This window comes from Saimiri boliviensis, chromosome 16 (assembly GCF_048565385.1).
Source record: "Saimiri boliviensis isolate mSaiBol1 chromosome 16, mSaiBol1.pri, whole genome shotgun sequence".
Taxonomy (NCBI): Eukaryota; Metazoa; Chordata; class Mammalia; order Primates; family Cebidae; genus Saimiri; species Saimiri boliviensis.
Window position 1 is genome coordinate 14350196 of NC_133464.1, and position 14591 is coordinate 14364786.

The 14591-nt window shown below is 40.1% G+C and overlaps 1 protein-coding gene across 5 annotated transcripts in view; it reads right to left on the reverse strand.

Annotated features, from left to right (window-relative positions):
- Positions 1 to 14591, reverse strand: part of UBAC2 (UBA domain containing 2) — a 171629-nt gene that overhangs the window by 9347 nt on the left and 147691 nt on the right. For all 5 annotated transcript variants that reach the window (XM_010338813.3, XM_003928215.4, XM_074387483.1 and 2 more), the window contains one exon: positions 8759 to 8881. In XM_010338813.3, coding sequence (XP_010337115.2) covers positions 8759 to 8881 — 123 coding nt within the window. The remainder of the gene's footprint in view (positions 1 to 8758; positions 8882 to 14591) is intronic.

A 14591-nucleotide genomic window follows, 5' to 3' on the forward strand; every position in this document is an offset into this window, starting at 1 on the left:
TCTTCACCACAAAATAAGATTAGAGTGCAGCTTGGTTTCTAGCCCCCAAATCTAAATGATCCTTTCCCCTAACTTCATTGAGAAGCCAGCTGTAGGTGGGCTCCCCTCCAGTGTGCTATGCTTTCCTGTCCTCCGTGTCTACTTATTTCTAGACACTAACATTCCTCAAATGTAACATCCAGAGCCTGCTTTCTGTAACAGGAAACCTGACTTCCAGAGATGAGCAGCAGAGATAAGGCCACTCAGAGGACACCAAGGAGCAGCTGGTGCTGTGGCAATGGCAAACTCCAGCTCCGCCCTCACAGGGATGAAGACCCACTCTGAGGTGTCCAGGGTGCCCCACTGGTGCCCCCACAGGGACGAAGACCCATTCTGAAGTGTGCATGGTGTATCATCAGAGCCCCCACAGGGATGAAGACCCACTGTGGAGGTGTCCAGAGTGTGCCATTGGAGCAAGGTGTGGCTCCATCAGCTGCTTTTCATCACAAGCGCCTGAACCTCAGGTGGAGCAGCCGTCCACCAGCCCTGGTGTGACACAGCCACATGGCTGGCTGACCAAGGCAGAGGAGCATGACAGAAATAGGCGTTGCCACAAGAGCATTGTCACCAGCACTCTGACGATCTTCCAAAGGAGAACAAGATGGAATACATTCCCCTATAAAGTGCTTTTCAAAGAGAGAACACACTGAATGAGGAAAATACCCTAGAGATGGACATAAATCTGTACCAGTTTCTCTTTCCTTACTTTTTATTTTTAAATGTCTTCTATGATTGGAGTATGTGTCCCTACTACCTCAAGATAATACTCACTTAAGAAAACGCCAGCCTGGGTGACACAGTGAGACCCTTGTCTCTACCAAAAAAAAAAAAAAAAAAAAAAAAAAAAAAAAATTAGCTGTGAATGGTGTCATGTGCCTGCTACTCAGGAGGTAGAGTTGGGAGGATGGCTTGGGCCCAAGAGGTCGAGGCTGCAGTGAGCCATGATAGCGCCACTACACTCCAGCCTGGGATACAGAGAAAGACCACGTCTCAAAAAAAAAAAAAAAAAAGAAAGAAAGAAAGAAAGAAATCCCACTTTGGTATTTATTTTACTCAAAATTCAACTCCTCTTTGACACAAGTATGATGGGACATTCATTCCAATGAGATTTCTAGCAAATTCCCTCCATGAAATACTCCTCTTGGTCGATTCAAACTAGACTGTGGTTTTCTTTAACTTCCCTTTTAGCTAAGTGCGTCAAAAACAAATGGTTTTTTTGGGTTCTTACTTCCCACATTCCGACACTTGCAGAAAGTGATGCCCACCAGAAGATGGCCCCCACCCAATCCTGAGCTCACACTGGGTGCAGGGTGGCATGCACACCCTGCTGGGGGAGCCCAGAGGTGCTGGGCCTGCCTTGCCCCTTGCCACCATAGCCGCCCACCCCCATGCTGGCGCATGGTCAAGACCCTTGCAAGGCAGGACAGCCCCCACTTTCCCGTCTGACTGCTCTCTTCCATGGGAGAACTGCAGCACCCCCCTCCTTTCACACCTCTTGGCTGAACACAGGTTCCTGGTTATTGTATACCCTTACCCTCGGCTGCTCCGAGACCAAGGGTGTCTAGGGCCTCGTCAGGTCCTGGTACAGAGCAAGTCTTCAGTGAAGGCTGGCAGAGCTTCTTTGTGTACATCTCTCAGAGTACACAGAAGAATGAGGCACCCCACAAAAGCTGGTTATTATTTGAGTACCACCTAGCATTTCATTGTAACACATCTAACTCTGGGACCTTGTTAGAAAACACATTTCCAATCTACTAGAGCAAGAAATGGAAAAACCTGGCGTAATACCACTCTGTAGCACATTTTTACATGAAAACATGAGTTCTAAAAGGGAAGTTTACTGGCCACACCTTCGTGTTCAGCCCCACTCCAAATGAGGCTGGGGCACCTGTGTGTATCAGGCTCTTCATAGGGTAGGAAACAAGGCAGACCTGGCGCCAGCCCTCAGGGAGCTCGCTGTCCACATGGAGACCAGACACTATGAGAGGCTAACCCAATACCCAATGTGCTGCCATGCTTGACTACTCAGAGCAGAAGCACAAGGTGTGTCTCGAAAACAAATAAATATTAAAGCCCTGCTTTCAGAAGGTGAGTATTTTAGGAGTTTAGGTGGGTTTTCTGGAGACAGTGGTAAGGATTCCTGAGATGTCAAAGCAGAAAGCCTCATTAAGATTTAGATTCTCTAATACTAAATACATTTTGCTATTAATCAGTGAAGAGTAAAGGCACCTTGTGGGTTTAAAGCCATTCTCTCTACTTGGGCTACTAGAAGCCTCAGAGACATAAACAGAATCCACACAATGTGTCATGTAAATTAAACAATAATTATGGGAGGCCACTGTTTTGGGCTCCAACAAACCAGAAGGCCAAACTAAATGGAGTCACTCATGCTAAAAGCCACATAATCGAATTGAAACTTTAAGAGAGCAGACAGATCCCAAAACAAGAAGACTCACTTTTTCTAAAAATAGGAGATCCCAGACTACATGAGTCAGCATAAGGAACTTCCCTCTGCTTTAACCCTTAAAAAAAAACCCTGAAGTAAGTGGATGTTAACCTATCAGTTATTTTTCTACTGTTGTGTTTCCTTCTTACAAAACCCACTGTTCTGCTGCTGCCTGGTGGGAGCTCACATTCTGTTTTGTAGAATGGAGGCTGTTCTAATTCATAAGTTGCAAATAAAAGCCAATTAGATCTATCACTAAATTTGCTATATTTCTGTCACTTGACATGTATTATAAATGTATTATTAATATTAATGCACCAAGTGGTAACATCTCTTGTGTGGGCAGTTAAGCCATGTTTCCTGGGCAGGGATGGAGGAAATTATATGATTATAACCTGCCCCCTTCTCTGTGTCCAGTCCATTCTCTAGGGAAACCCAATGATGGTGTTTCTTGTGTAAGATCCTGCATGGTTCCCTTAGTGTCTAAAGAATAACAGCGGAAGTCCATATGACACACATCAGATTCTTGGTGAACGTGTCTGGTCTCCTTCCTGTCTAGTTTCTAGAATCCCAGGCAGTGCCCCACCTGCCAGTTCCCTCCACTCCAGCCCACCCATCCGCGGCTCCCCACCTCTCATGTACTTGTCCTCAGGCCTCTTCTCTGCAACATCACTGCTCTCACAGCCTTTCCCGGCCTCAGCAACACCTGAACACTTCCACATGCTCTTTGTCTGCCTGTCTCCCTGCACTGGGCTCACAACTCCTCAGGGCAGGAGATTCCACCTTACCCATCTCAGTGTTTTCAGAACCCAGCACAGTGCTTAGCCCTGGTGCAGAGCAGACAGCTGGTCACTGTCGGCTAAAGGAAGGAAATACATGAATAGGAGACACGAAGATGAAATTTGCTCATTTTCCTTTTGTTAAGTCCCAGCTTTGGTCTAGTCTTATTTAACTTTCTTGTCTGATTTTACCTAAGAGTCATTTTCTAAGCTTTGGGAGGTTCAGATGAGATACATTTGATGAGTTTTTCCCCCTTTGGTTTAAAAAAATCAAAGCAAATATGAGAAAAATTTTATCATTTGTTAATTTTGAGTATGGGTCGTAGTAGTATAAAGATACCCGGTTTTTAAAAACCAGTAAAAAAAGAGATGGAATAATGGATATACTTATTTATTTTTAAGATAGCAGATATTTGAGCACATCTGATTACTCAAGAGTTTATCAAGTGGCCTTTGGTTTGGCATTTTGTTGTTGTTGACAAACAGTTTTTTACTTATCTTCTTTCTTGTCTACCTTTCTCTGGGCATCCATGGCAGGACCTTCGTGCCACCCATTTTCCCTTTAGACTCAAAGCTGCTGACACCGCCTGTCCGTCTCCAGCAGCTTCCCTGCCTTGTTGTCCTAAAGCTGCCTCTCACAGTCACTGATTCCACAGCTCACCCAGCTTGTCTACGCATCTCCAAAGGCAACCCCAGGGTCTATGGATTTGATGCTGGGTGGGATCCTGAACAGAACAGGCAGTGGTCTTTGGGAGGCATTAGGGGCCTTCCCCTTGCTTCCCTGAGTTGGTCCATAACCCTTCATTTCCCCGCCACAGCCTATTATATCCATCTTTGTCCTCCCATCAAATGTAGACTTCTCTTTCCCCAGACATTATCTTCCAACACTCAGTGCACCTGGAAAGTTCTGTGAAATTGATAAGAACTTCTGAGTTTTTCTTCTGATCTTCCCCCCGCATTTCTGCACAGGGAAGGCATGAGCAGACATCTTGCCCTGTGGTTTCCAGGGGTCGATGTCACCATCCTGACCATCTAGCCGGCTGGCTGGGCAGCACAGGGCGTATCGGGTGGCTTGACACTCTCCAGCCTTGCACCGCAGCCTCCTTCTTGGCATGTTCTTTTTTTTTTTTTTTTGAGATGGAGTTTCGCTCTTGTTACCCAGGCTGGAGTGCAATGGCGCGATCTTGGCTCAACGCAACCTCCGCCTCCTGGGTTCAGGCAATTCTCCTGCCTCAGCCTCCTGAGTAGCTGGGATTACAGGCACGCGCCACCATGCCCAGCTAATTTTTTGTATTTTTAGTACAGACGGGGTTTCACCATGTTGACCAGGTTGGTCTCGATCTCTTGACCTTGTGATCCACCCGCCTCGGCCTCCCAAAGTGCTGGGATTACAGGCTAGAGCCACCGTGCCCGGCCTGGCATATTCTTAAAAGGGGTGGGGGTGTCATCTCTGAGGGGTGATGAATTGGCAGAGGTGCCGTGGGTCTACTCACCAAAAAAACGGGAGTGGATTCTTAAGAACTAAAAATCTTGAATCTTAATAATAGCAAAAATGGCAAAAGTAGAAAAGGTAGCAAAAGATTTCTATGGCTACCAAACTATTATTGGATTTATTAAAGGATGCACATCCTTCTCATAATGTTCTGTTTTCAAAGTACATGGCATACATTTCACATCTACTAGGTTTTCTTGAACTCTCACTAAAATTCCTGAAGTATTTGTTTACAGCAGAAAAAACTCATATAATCATTTCTATTTTTCTTGGCTTAAAAAATTAATAAGTTTCTTACTGCACTAAAATTACATGACTCTGATATTTAAATGAAGAAAATACAAACACATTCAGTGGAAAAATTAAGCAAAAACCTGCTTTTGTTAATTCAAACTATGTTATTAACAAAAATTTTAGACAGTAGCTAAACAAACTGGCTAAGAGACTACACTATAAATTTTAAAACTTCTATGTAAACATCTTGCGGGCAAGAACAGTTCTTTTTTATCTTTTATAATCTCTATAGTACCTACCACAAGAAACACTGAGAGCCTGCAGAATGAATAATATCAGTAAGAAGTTTGCGTCTTTAAGGCAACAATGGTTTGTAAAACCTATTTTCAGGATAATCAACACCAAAAACAAGATTTAGAAAATCAATGTATAAGAAAGCATATGTTAAGAACAACCCCTCATGTTTTTACAACTTCTCACAATGCAGAGCAAGGAAGAAATTAAGCACTGTTTTAAACTGATGTTGACAACATGTAACTTCGCTGTTATCATTCTGGGATCATAAAAAAAAAAATGACTCATTTTTTAAAAAAACCCTGAAGACTTCAATCACACACATACTCCTTTTTCTCCCTTTTTGACACCTTTTTTCCCCTAAAGTGCCAAAACTGAGAAATATATCACCTTTAAATACCTCATCTTAACGGCTGCCCCATAAGGAATATGACTCACTGATGTATCAAGTAAACAGTAATATAACAGAATTTTGATTTTTCTTTTCAGCTGAATTTTACAGCAGTATCTTATTTTATAAACATGTTATAGAAAGATTTTACAAATGGCAGGTTATTGGGCTTTTCTTATCCATGGGGATAACCTTTGTCTGGAAATTTTCTAGTGGAGGTAGAAGGGGGAAACTGTGGCATCATACTACACCTGTCAATCCTGAAAAGCTGCTGAAACCATTACTTTGAGTACAGGAGCGACAAGTGGGAGGGGCTGGATCAATTCAATGGCCACATGACACTGGTTTCTCTCAAAAGCATCTGTCACAATCTAACCCAGGGTGGCCATGAAATCCCTGCCCAGGGGCACCTTTTGAGTTCTGGAAACGATGAGGACAAAGTGTTGCCACAGAGGCAGGTACCTGGCATTTGTTCACTCTGGGGACAGGGAATGGGGAGGCGATGGCCTGGATGGTGTGGTCAGCTGTGAAATGCTGATCTCAATTTGTTTTGTTTGCTGAGAAGAAAAAACAATAGGCAGAAGGAAATTTCAAAGTGTTATGATGGCAATGCTCCTAACTTTCTTTTATAGATTTTTTAAAAGGCTGTAATTTGAAATAATTTCAAACTTAGAAAAGTTTCAAGAATAGTACCAGGAACCCTTGATCTTCCTTAATCAGATTCACCAATTGCTATTTTGCCATAGCTGCTTTCTCTCTCTATCACACATACACGCAATCACACACTATATACTGACACAAACAGGTATTATTTCTGAGCCATTTGAGAGTAGGCTGCATACAGTATGGTGTATGTATTTTTGGTGTATGTATATATTTTTCCCTTAATACTTCAGTGTATATTTTCTAAGAACAAGAATATTCTCTTTCCTAACCATGGTCAGTATGTACCCAGTCCTGGAAATATAAAATTAATGTAATACCAATATCCAATGCATAGTCCAATTTTATCAATTGATCCTAAAATGGCCTTTCATCAAAAACTTTTCTCCAGTGCAAAATCCAGTCCAGGATCATATATTCCACTTGGGCAGCATGACTCCCTAGTCGCCTTTACTCTGGAGCACTGATAGTTTTGAAGAACACAGGCCACATATTTTATAGAATCTCCCTCAAATAAAGTTCATCTTATTTTCCTTTGTGATCAAAGTTATGCATGCCGATTGTAACACATACCTGATGTGTCCTTTTCAGGATATGAACATAATGATTCTTTGTTCCGTAATTGGTGATGTTAATTTTGATAACTTTGTTAATGTGGTGTCCTCTGTAGAATTACTATTTTCCTTTGTAATTAATAAGTAACTTGTGGAGGGATACTTTGAGAGTACAAGTACTCCTTAACTTACCATGGAGTTAAGTCCCAATAAATCCATTGTAAGTTGACAATATCGTAAGTCCAAAATGCACTTAGTACGCCCAACCTACTGAAGATCACAGCTTAACCTGGCCTACTTTAAACATGCTCAGAACACTTAACATTACCTTACAGTTGGGCAAAATAATCTCTTAGAAATCTAGAGTATTGACTATCTCATGTAATTATTGAGTATTATACTACAAATGAAAAACAGAACGGTACACAGTCACTGTCCAGCATTGCAAATGAGTCTCATACCACGTATCGCTAGCCGGGAAAAGAGCAAAACTCAAAATTTGATGTATGGCTTCTACTGAATATGTATCACTTTTGCCACTTTTGCACCACTGTAAAACTGAAAAATGGTTAAGTTCATTGATGTTACTTCCCTGAATGGATTTTTATTACAATGGTTGCAAATTTGTGATTTTCTAATACTATCATTATTTGTATATTACTTGACATTCCATTTAGGAAAAGCATTTCCTTTCCCCCAATGTATGTATTTATATAAATATTTATTAATATCATTCTAATGCATGAATTCTTACTATCCTTTATTTGTTTTGATCGCCAAAGCTGATGTCCCAGATGTGCCCAGCAGCTGGCTCCAGTGTCCTTCTGACATGTCCAACCAGTGACTGATCACTTCCTTCCTTTCCTGGCACATGATGATCCATGGCTATCCTATATGTTCCCTACCCTGGGCCTGGAATCCACCATTTCCCTAGAGAGGCCTGGTTCCTTTTAGTGCAGTAGAGTGTTTAGAAGCCGGATCTGGGTGGTACGTATGCCCACTGCTACCAGGAGGCCACTGCTTCTGAGTCCTCTTGGTCAGAGTGAGGGTGTACGTACGTACACACACACACACACTCTCACTCTCTCTCTCTCTCTCTCTCATTTATGCTGATAGTGATAATTCCTTCCCAACCCCACAGGGTTCTCCCTGTCTTCCCCTGCTTTATATTTTTGTTTTCTTTCTTCCATAATAAAATCAACCTAGTTCCTCCTTGGCTCAAACCTATAATACAGGCAGCATAATTTTAGAATTGGTATACTTATACCCTTATGAAAACTAAACCTATGAAGAAGTGTTTAAGATTTGTCTGCTGTTCTTTTTGTTTCTTCTTTAGACTAAGGGTATATCAGGTTCAAAAGTTATTTAAATCCATTTTCCCTCTTTCAATGTGATTCATTTGTTATTCATTTGAAATGTAGTTGGGTCATTTGTTTGTTTCTTTTCAGTTTTACATTTGACCCTGTCCTTTTGGTTTGCTTGTTAAATAAGTAAAACATTAACATGACTCAAAACCATACAAAAGTGAAAGCATGTCAAAGGCGCACTCCGTCCGCATTCTCCCACCTCCTCCTTCAATCGTTTACAGAAAATCAATCTCATTAGTTTCTTGTATATATGAAGTGTAAGAGCATCCAAAACAAGCTACCATAATGCATTCCTCACCAGCCCAAATAATGCCTTCTTCAAACTCATAAGAACCACAGTAACCAAAAAAGGACCAAAGTCTCTATCATGGTTGGCAGCTGGACAGCTGTCACCATCTTTGTATTTATATGCTTGATTACCTTCAAGTCCTGTCGATCAAAACTGCTTCAACTCTGAAGCATGGATTTAGGATGAGTACAAGTGTTACTGATTAATTACCTGTTCCTCGGAAACTTCTAGAGGAGGAGGCACTGCTGGCTCAGACTGCTGACCACCCTGATAGTTTACATTTTGTCGCTGACGTAAAGGAGGGAAAAGACGGTTCCAATTGATCATTCCTCCCTAAAAAGAGATCAACACACAGTTATCAGACACAGAAGGAGCAGAACCGTCATAATGCTTGGAAGAGCTTTCTCTCAATGCAGTTACATCTATAGACTGGGAATGAAGTGTCACATTGATCTGCTCCAGGCAAGCAATTCAAATCCAAAAGTATCACAACATCCTTCAGTCAATAGGACAAAATTGGCAGCCTGCAGTAGGTGCTCAGGAGAAAAGAAAGTAATGAGCAGTGCAAAAGCTGTTTGTGCACAGTGGCTGTGGAAGGCAGTGAAAGACACATACAGACACTCCTAATTTCAACCTGTGACGCCACTGACTGTCCAAACTCCAGTTAACTCTTAGGAGCTCAGGGCTTTGCAGGGCGTGACAGGAAGGACGACATGGAGAGGAGGCTAAGTCAGTGTGGGCAGCCAGAAATCAAGTGCTTCCATCACAGACCTTAGAATGCTCCCCTACTCTATCATTCTTCTTTTTTTTTTTTTTTTTTTGAGATGGAGTTTCGCTCTTGTTACCCAGGCTGGAGTGCAATGGCGCGATCTCGGCTCACCGCAACCTCCGCCTCCTGGGTTCAGGCAATTCTCTTGCCTCAGCCTCCTGAGTAGCTGGGATTACAGGCACGCACCACCATGCCCAGCTATTTTTTTTGTATTTTTTAGTAGAGACGGGGTTTCACCATGTTGACCAAGATGGTCTCGATCTCTTGACCTTGTGATCCACCCGCCCCGGCCTCCCAAAGTGCTGGGATTACAGGCTTGAGCCACCGTGCCCGGCTTACTCTATCATTCTTCTACTTATGACTGAAGTGAATCCTGAGCACACACAGTGGAGGGAGGTTGCAGGCTGTGATAAAGACTCAGCAAAAGGCTAGAGAGTGTGAAGGGAAATCCGACAAACAGGGAAAAAGAGAGAAGGGAGGATCAGTAGCCGTATTTCTCAGGGTGGCTTCACGGATCCTAAAGACCGACAGCAATGCCATTCCTTGTTTAGTCTACGTCACCAACAACAAGAAAAAAGCCAACATGGGAAGAAAAATGCATCACATGCTGCTTTAAAAAAATCCATGTTTCTAGCTATGTGGCAATCTTTCAATTTATTAATTTCAATCTCTATTTCTAGAAGTCTTCTAATCCTTACAAAATTATAGACTAAGTATCTGAAAATCTTCCTACCATAAAGACCTAAAAATGCTATTAACTGAGAAATCTTTCTATACTCAGCTAACCATAAAAGGAGTAAGTGGAGTCCCAAGGCCTCAGGAACAAGTGGGCATGGGAAGTGCAGCCACACCGCACAGCAGCCTGGTAGAGAGGGGAGCACAGACAGTCCTGCTCATCCAGAACCACTTGGGTTTTATCACTGTTTGGGTTTGGAAGATGTGGCCTTGGGTCTGAAAGAGGTAACAATTTTGAGCTCAATTATCTCTCTAAAGATACTGTCTTCAAATGGCAGTACCCACAGCGAAAGAGATGAAAAAGATCAAATTAAAAATCCTGTCTTCCTCCAGGAGACAGCAGGAATCTTGGTCCTGCCTGAGAATTAAGAACCACAGGCAAATTTGGGGTTCAAGTTATACTATACATATGTGGTCTCAGAACCCATCGAAAAGTTACATAAAAATTGGTTTTGGGATAGAGATATCTAAGGAGCCAAGCAAAAGCAAATACAAAATTACTCTGCAGAGATATTCTCTTGCCCTGGGGTTACATGAGATTTATAGTAAAAGCTATAAGTCTCATGTGGGGAAAAACTCAGGATCCAAAACTACAAAATCCACAAGGAAATCACCCATGATGAGCAAGTCGGCACACACACCACAGAGGAGGCCGGGGTCCCCAAGGACCTGAAATAGGAAGATCTGAAAATGATTACACACTTCAAAGAGACTAGGATGTCACAGGAGGACCTTAAAGAGAACAAACAGATGTGAAAAAAATTAGGGAAACAGAAGCCACTCTACCCTTTCACCTCCTCCCTACAAAAGAGAAATCTAAAATATAAAGACATACACAAGTTGATATAAAGAGATGGAAAAAAATCAGAGAAACGCGAAGCTGGTGTTGCTAGATTCATGGCAAATAAATAGACCTCAAAGGCAAAAAAAGGCATTATTAGGGATAAAAATCAACAGAATACATGAACATCATATTTATATTCAACACAATAGCATCAAGATACAGAAAGCAAAAATTAATAGAATTACAAGTAGAAATATGCAGACATATGCTTTTTTTTTTTTTTTATTGCATTTTAGGTTTTGGGGTACATGTGATGAACATGCAAGATTGTTGCATAGGTACACACATGGCAGTGTGCTTTGCTGCCTTCCGTCCCCTCACCTGTATCTGTCATTTCTCCCCATGCTATCTCTTCCCACCTCCCCACCCCCCGCCCCTCCCCCGACATATGCTTTTCAACATATAACTCCGTCACCAATAGATCAAGCAGAAAAAAAAATAATAATATAAAAATAACAAGTTTATTTCTGAATGAACATATATATCTTGCATTTAATATTTAGAGAATATACATTCTTTTTCATTACATGAAAAGTATTTACAAAGTAATTGTGTACTAGTTCCTGTATGAAATATTCACAAATACCTAATCATAAACATTACACAGATTATATTCTCTCACCATAATGCAATTAAGCTAGAAATCAATATCAAAATAATAACTAACACAAAAACCCCCACACATTTGAAAATCAAAGAAACCCTCATAATGAAAATGAGAGGGTATCTAAGAATGAATAAAATAAAACTATTACTGACTTATCAAAGTTTGTGAGATGTAATTAAGTGGTTGGTGTAATTTTAAAATACTGAGCTTAAATTAAGAAAAATGAAAACTGAAAATTAAAGGGTTAAGTATATCCAGTTTAAGAAGATCTACTGAAGATAAGCCATGTGTGAGACTCAGAAATTCCACTCCTGGATAAAAGAAATTCAAATACATGTCCACCAAAAGACATGAACTAGAATGTTCTCAGCAGTATTATTTATAATGGTTAAAGACTGGAACTACCCAAATGCCCATCAACTGGAGAATGGGTAAATTATGGCATATTCACATAATGTAATATAATAAAGCAGTTTGAATGAATGAACTATAATGACGTGCAACAACACAGCTGAATCTCTCAAATAATAATCTCTCAAATGAATAAAATAAACACAAAAAGTATATTTGTATGATTATTACTATATAGCATGTACATTTCTGGATATATATCATACTTTACTTTAATGAAACAGTACTTAAAAATATACCCACCAAAAACCTACAGGTGAAGTTTATGAAACCTTTAAGGACTCCCTGTCTCATATAAACTGTTCTGAAGTACAGAAAAGGAAGGAGAGGTTCTCATCTAATTTTTGAGACTAGCATAACATTGTTTCCAAAAGTAGACAAGGCCATTATGAGGAAGAACAATTATATAACATATAGTTTATTTTCCTTGGGTCCATACAATAATCCTAAATAAAATATTAGCAAACTCAATCCAACAATATTTAAAAAACAATTATCTAGTATGATGTACTATATTAGGATTTATCGCAGAAATCTTAGAAAATCTAGCAACATAATCCACACATTAACAGACTGAAGGAGAAAAATCAAACACTCATCTCGATAGGTATGAAACCAATTTGACAAAATTCCGTACCTATTCATGAAGAGACAAAAATGCCTATTACCAATTCTTGCATTCAGTACAAGTAACAGCATAATGAGAACAAAAACCAAACCGAAACAAAAATCTCACATAAAGACAGAAAAAGAGAAACAAAACTCATTATTCAAATGATGACTGTCTACCTAGAGAATCCAAGAGCATTTACAAAGCATGAGAACAAGAGAGTATGATTAAAAAGTAACATTCCCTCTATTGAAATCATTTAGAAAATGGAAGTACAAAAAATTACTATTTATAAACAGCAATAATAACTATAAGGTAGTTAAGAATAAAATCAAACAAAAGATCTGCAAGATCTCTAAGTAAATGGAAAGATTTAGCACGTTCCTGAATTGAGCCTGGTAACATGCAATCCTATAATCTATCCAGACACTGCCACCTCAAGTCTAGCAGACTGCTGGTTCACTTCCAATATCCATTTTCCCCCTTCAAAAAAAAAAAACGGTTTTGGTATTTTTGGGTGTGCATGTATGTCTGATTTGCTACATTTCTCAGTTTCCCACCACGTGGACTAGGTTCTGACAATGGTATGTCAGCAGAAAGGGAATATGAGTCAACCAGGAAGATCCTCAGAAGCAGGAGCTCGCCTTTCTTGGAGGATCAGGTGGAAGCCCTGTGCTGAGGGTACGGCAGCAGTAAGATCAAAGGAGCAGAGGGCTGACACCTTCAGGATGCTGCCCCACCAGCCTGGGTTGCCCACTGTTGAACTTCTATACGAGACAGAAATCAACTACCTTGTTTAAGTTTCTGCTATTTTGTGTCGTCTGTCATTTGGAATCAGATTCCTATTATCATTCATATTTGCACAACTTATTCCTAACTGCTGTATACTCAAAATTCAAAAGAATGCACGTGTGTACATTCTGGTGAGACTAGACTACTTGAAGTTAAAGCTCAAAACCAGGCATGAATATTTTGAAGAAGTATGATAAGAAAGTATTTCTTTACCAGTTATTAGGACTTAGTATTACACTGCAGTAATTAAAGTCGTGTGGTAATATTAGCACAAGTTAGGCAAAAAGTCCAAACAGAAGACAGAGTCTGGGAATCAACAGTAAACACTTGGTTTATAATGTTGGAAGCATTACAAATCCGCACTGAATAAATGGTCCTGGGACAACCGGCTATAGATAGGGAGAAGATAAAACTAGACCTTTACTTAACACCACCCACAAAAATAAACACTAAGATTAAAGATTTAAATGTGGAAAGCCAAACTGTGAAAACTTTTTTTTTGAAGAAATAGGAGAATATTTTTGTGTCATTAGGATAGGAAAGAATTTCTTAAACAAAAATATGAAGCATAAATCACAATAAAAAAGGTGGTAAAAAGTACATTGCCAGTGAGAACTTTTGTATTAAAAGTTCAATTGGAACTGAATTAAATAAGACAAACTATAGATTGAGAGAAAATGTTTACAACATGTAACTGCTATATAATCAAAATTCAATTTACAAATCAATGAGACTTAATAAATCAACGACACTTACAAACTTATAAGACAACACTTATAAATCAATGAGGAAAAAACACGCGACCCAAAAGAAAAGCGGATAATGTATATGAATGGTCCATTTACAGAAGGGGAAATCCTGAGTCAAGAAACAAATGAAAAGATATTCAATCTCACTAGTGTTAGGGAATGGTAAACAAAAACAACAGTTATTTTATACCCACAGGACCGGCAAAAATACACCGCCCAACGATAATCAGTGCGGGAATGATGTGAAGGAAATGGGAAGTCTGGTAAGTTGCTGATGAGAGTATAAACTGACACAAACCTTTTGAAGAGCAACGTGTCAAGATCTAGTAAAACTATTCTAGTCTATGACCTGCAACTTCATCTCCAGGGAGCTGTGAATGCCGAAGGGGTCATGAATGTTCTTCTGTGAAGCACAGGTTATAATATTAAGTAAGAAAATGGAAAAAATTCAGTTGTGCCTAAGGAGGGAAATAAATTAATAAGTGGTTCTATTATATAAAAGACCATTATAAAAGCAGTTAGAATA